General features: G+C 36.0%; 2 protein-coding genes across 4 annotated transcripts in view; one reads left to right on the top strand and one right to left on the bottom strand.

Annotated features, from left to right (window-relative positions):
- The window catches only part of CACNA2D3 (calcium voltage-gated channel auxiliary subunit alpha2delta 3), a 547,059-nt gene that overhangs the window by 432,816 nt on the left and 109,666 nt on the right, over positions 1-4,577 (top strand). The window lies entirely within an intron of this gene.
- LRTM1 (leucine rich repeats and transmembrane domains 1) overlaps positions 1-4,577 on the bottom strand; it is a 20,235-nt gene that overhangs the window by 8,484 nt on the left and 7,174 nt on the right. The window contains exon 2 of the mRNA XM_072420935.1: positions 617-1,213. Within this exon, the coding sequence (XP_072277036.1) occupies positions 617-1,213 (597 nt within the window). The remainder of the gene's footprint in view (positions 1-616; positions 1,214-4,577) is intronic.

Below are 4,577 nucleotides of genomic sequence, written 5' to 3'. Positions count from 1 at the left end.
GATAGATAGATAGATAGATAGATAGATAGATAGATAGATAGATAGATAGATAGATAGATAGATAGATGAAATACTCCTTGAAATACATAGGCACACAAATAGATTGACTGTAACTGCATGATAATTCTTGCAGACTATTACATAAATGCTAATCCTCTCCCTATTCTTTCCCAAATACCAAAAAATGTGTTTCTTATGGCATTCCTCCAAAAACTAATACCCATAATAGAAAGATGTTTAAACATACCTTGGGAAACACTACTTGTAATTTAATCTCAGAGGAGAAAAACTAAAAAATGCAATTAAATATTTGGCTGATGAGCTGTGAAAATATGATGCTGGCTGAATTTGAAACTACCGTTCCTTAGCCACTGACATGTCTATACTGTAACAGGTCACCTACAATCAAGTGTAAAATGATGGATGTGGATGTAGAGTAGTTTATTTTTCCCTTCTCGTTCGCCTGACCTCCAGCGATGACAATTTGTTCAGTAATAACATTCTGCTATTATTAGGACAGAGGGATTACATGTTAAGTCAATGTGACAACATTTGTTGTGTTAAACTTTCCATTGTGCTATGATTGCCAGCTATGTAGTTTTTTTTGCCTACTGACCTTTATATAAAAAATTCTCCAGCCAGAGCTTTAGGCTCAGAGCAGGGCAGTTACATTGCCAGGGGTTGGACCTTGCAAGCAGAACTTTTAGATTTGTAAAGGTCTCCAGGACCCAACGGTCAGCTTTCTGCAGTTGGTTATTTCTTACTCCCAAGAAGGTCAAGTTCCGAGAATTGTTTCCCAAAGATTCTGGTAAAGCACTGAGGTTATTATAAGACAAATCCAGTTCTCTTAGCGCCATAAGAGGTGTAAAAACCTGGCCTTCAAGATGATATATGAGGTTGTTGGTGAGATTCAGAACTTGCAGAGAACGAAGGAAGTGAAAGGCATATGGCGGCACTCTTGAGATGGAGTTATTAGACAAGTCTAAAATCCTCAAGCTTGCAATGTTCATAAAAGATGTATGGTTTATAGCCCGTATTTGATTCCCCTGCAGATAGAGAATTTGTGTTTGTGATGGCAAATGACTTGGTATTTCAAGAAGTCCTCTGTAACTACAGTCCACTGTCCTTGAAGAGATCTGGCATGTGCATATGTCAGGGCACCCCAATGCCATATGGACCACCAGTATGGCACATGAAGCTAACAGCAGGCCACCTACAGAAAAAAAAAACACAGGATTGAATTAGACTAAGTTATATGTATGTGGACAAAACATCTTTCATATATCTCAAGCAGTGTTGTCAGTCCTGCTCATTTCTCTATTGCTGTATCCATAACACAGGTGGCTCAGTGGCTGACAATCTGGTCTTGCAGAAATAGTCTCAGGTTTAAATCTCTTTACTACCCAGGACACTACCTGCATTGAGTTTGTATCTTCTCCCCATGTGTGTCTTCCTATATCCCAAAAAACATCCATTCAAGGTAATTGTCATTCTCCATATTTTGGCCCTAGACTGTTAGGGACAGTGTTAGGGACAAAAGATTGTGAGCCCCTCTGAGGAACAGTTATACATGACTATGACTCCAATCAGTACTGCATAATATTATATATAAATACAGGAGAATGTTAACATAAAAAATCACTGTAGTTCAGCATGGGAGAAGGGATGATAACATTGCTAGGGATACTGGTTCAGGAGAGGCAAACCAGCAATTAGCAACTTATTGGAATTCTGGCAAATCAATAGCTATGTTTCTGTATTAGCAGTGCTTTTAAACAGACAAAACAAGGACAATGTTCACATGTATTACAGAGATGTACCGAATACCTTGTTTTCCTGACTTACACTTCTTTGGGTATATATGGGCATTCCTTGAACATATGGGATGTTAACATAGGTTTGACCTATTTCAAATTCATAATGGTTTGAAGCACACATGATAGTAATCAATGCTAGATAACTGGTAGAATTTAAACATTTTTTTCTGCCAAAAGTAATTTTTCCCAAAGATAAAAGGCAACTACTGTACTTTTTATTGTTTCACCCAGCTGATGTATGTGTTTGTAGCATGGGTTGTATGGTATTCAGTTCCAGAATAGAAAGAAGGATTTGTATATTGGGAGCTAGCTTGGAATTTTGGGATGTGTCAGGTGTTACTTTGCAAATTATCTCATTGTATTTCAATGGCGTGTCAATTTTGGAAGACACAAAATGGAGATGAGTTATTTATTACTTGCTAAATATAATTATGTATGATCAGAAGAGGCATTTACAGAAGTGCAGACTTTAGAATCTGTGTTGGTACAGGAAATTTCAGGTAAGAGGCATGTTCAGTTACCAAAGAGTAGAGGATATTAATTTACCTTTGTGAATATAATAAAGCTATGTTCACATAAAATATCCAATCGTATGCAAAATAAATGAAAAAAAATGGATTTTCCAATACAGATAAATGGATAAGTGATACAAATCACCATATTCACTCAACCTAGTAAAACTTATCTACCTCCATATATAGCACTATTGTGTAGAAGCCGAAACATGACTTTGACAATGAATTGAAGAAAAGAAAAATATAATATTTTTTTAGCTTGCCAGATCCTTAGATGTGGTGGTTGCTTGATTTTCTTTTTTTTTTTCAAGCTAAATACATTTACAAATATCTCTCGATCCGCTATATTCAACACTGTTATCATCTTTCCTAGCTATGTTCATTGAACTAAAGAACACCCGATCTCTGTGTAATGGAAAGGACGGAAAGGGAGGTTGTAAACTTGTTTAAGGTGGCAATGGTGCTTCTCCATGGATACAGTATGGATGCTGTCACTAGGGACGAGCGAGATTTGTAAATTCAATCTCACTGCAAATTGGGCCTTTCTCCCTTACCGAACACGTAAATTGTTGTGAATTCCGCCATCGAATTCAAATTTTTCGGGGCCTGCAAGAGCATACAGGGGAGCGGAGCTGTCAGCTGATTGCTCTTGCAGCCCTACCAAAACTGTAGTATGTGTTGTTGGATGAAGATTCTCTATCCAAGAACACAGGAGTCCCACAGCTCTGCTAATGAATGAATGCAGTCGTGGGAATCATCCATTCATTCATGAGTACAGCCGCGGGACTCACACTGACAGGAGGAGTACCGCAGCTGTGCTCATCAATGAATGCAGACGTGGGAATCATCCTGTGATGATTCCCACAGCTGCATTCATTCATGCGCACAACCGCGGGACTCCTCCTGTCAGTTTGGGATCCCTGGGCACTAGAGGTTAAATGTGGACAAGGCTCCCCATTCATCTCCTCCAGTGCACTCTGATTGGCTGAGGAAAGTAAACCCTGATGACAGCTCAAGAGTCATCAAGATTTTCCTTTCCTCAGCCAATCACAGGGCACTAGAGTTGATGATTTGGGAGACTTGTCTTCAATTAACCTCTAGTGCCCGGAGAACACACAGACAGGAGGACTTTCACGGTTATGCTCACGAATGAATGCAGCCGTGGAAATCATCCTGTAATTTCCTCGAACCTCCGATGGTTCTGCGAAATCGTTTTCGCCAAAATTTAGCAGACCTATCGAAAGTTCGAGGACATTTTCAGGAAGTGTGTTACTAACAGTAGCAATAATTCAAACTAAAGGGGAAAAATCCAGAATAACGATCTATATTAGAGCCAACAAATCTAAAGATCAAAAATATTCCAATAAATTAATAACTTTAAATGAATTCAATATATATATATAGTATAATTAATTTTTGGTATAACAGTTTTGAATTCTCTTGGAGTAAATTACTGTTAGAATAACGTATGATATGATTAATTGAAAGAGTTTTAGTATATCTGCTTGCTTTAATTATATTTAACCTCTATTTAAATCTCAAATTAATTCCTTACACTCTCTTAAGTCTTTATCTAAATTTTTTTTATCAATTTCTGATTATTTTTATATTTTTTTAATTTTGCTGTTTATAGAGCTAATACCAGGAACATCATTTTAGTGATAAATGTAACAAATAACTTTTTCTTTGTATACATGTTGACAGGACTTGTTTGGGGATTACATTTAATTTTTTGTATCTTTTATTCTTGTTTTTTGCTTTTAAAAGAATAAAGAAAACCTTGTATATATCAAAAAATAATTTTGCGTTTCCAGAGTAAATTATTTGAAACCCATAGTTGAATTGTTCTAGTTTGTAAATAACTAGGTAGTGACAATGGTGGAGACAAAGAAAATCTTTACCGGCTTATTTTACTTAAGCTCTGGCCAAATATATATACATAAAAGTAAAAAGTAAGTATATTTGTAATCAGCTTAGGGTGAGGGTAAAATCATTGAAAACAAATGTATAGTACAATAGTTGGAGGTTTTGATATAATGATGTGACAATAATATATAGTAATAAATACATTCCTATTTGTTGGAAGAATACATATAAATACATATATAAATTGGAGTGGAACCAGGCTATAAAGCCTATTTTGGATAAAAACTTTGTTATCTTGTTGAGTGGTGGACCTAGAGGCTAATTTACATTATTTTTTATTTTTAACATATTAATTGTAACTAATGGTTTTAGTATATTG

Source organism: Pyxicephalus adspersus, chromosome 8 (genome assembly GCF_032062135.1).
Source record: "Pyxicephalus adspersus chromosome 8, UCB_Pads_2.0, whole genome shotgun sequence".
Lineage (NCBI taxonomy): Eukaryota > Metazoa > Chordata > Amphibia > Anura > Pyxicephalidae > Pyxicephalus > Pyxicephalus adspersus.
The sequence above is the reverse complement of the archived record's forward strand: the minus strand, read 5'-3'. Positions and strand labels throughout refer to the sequence as shown.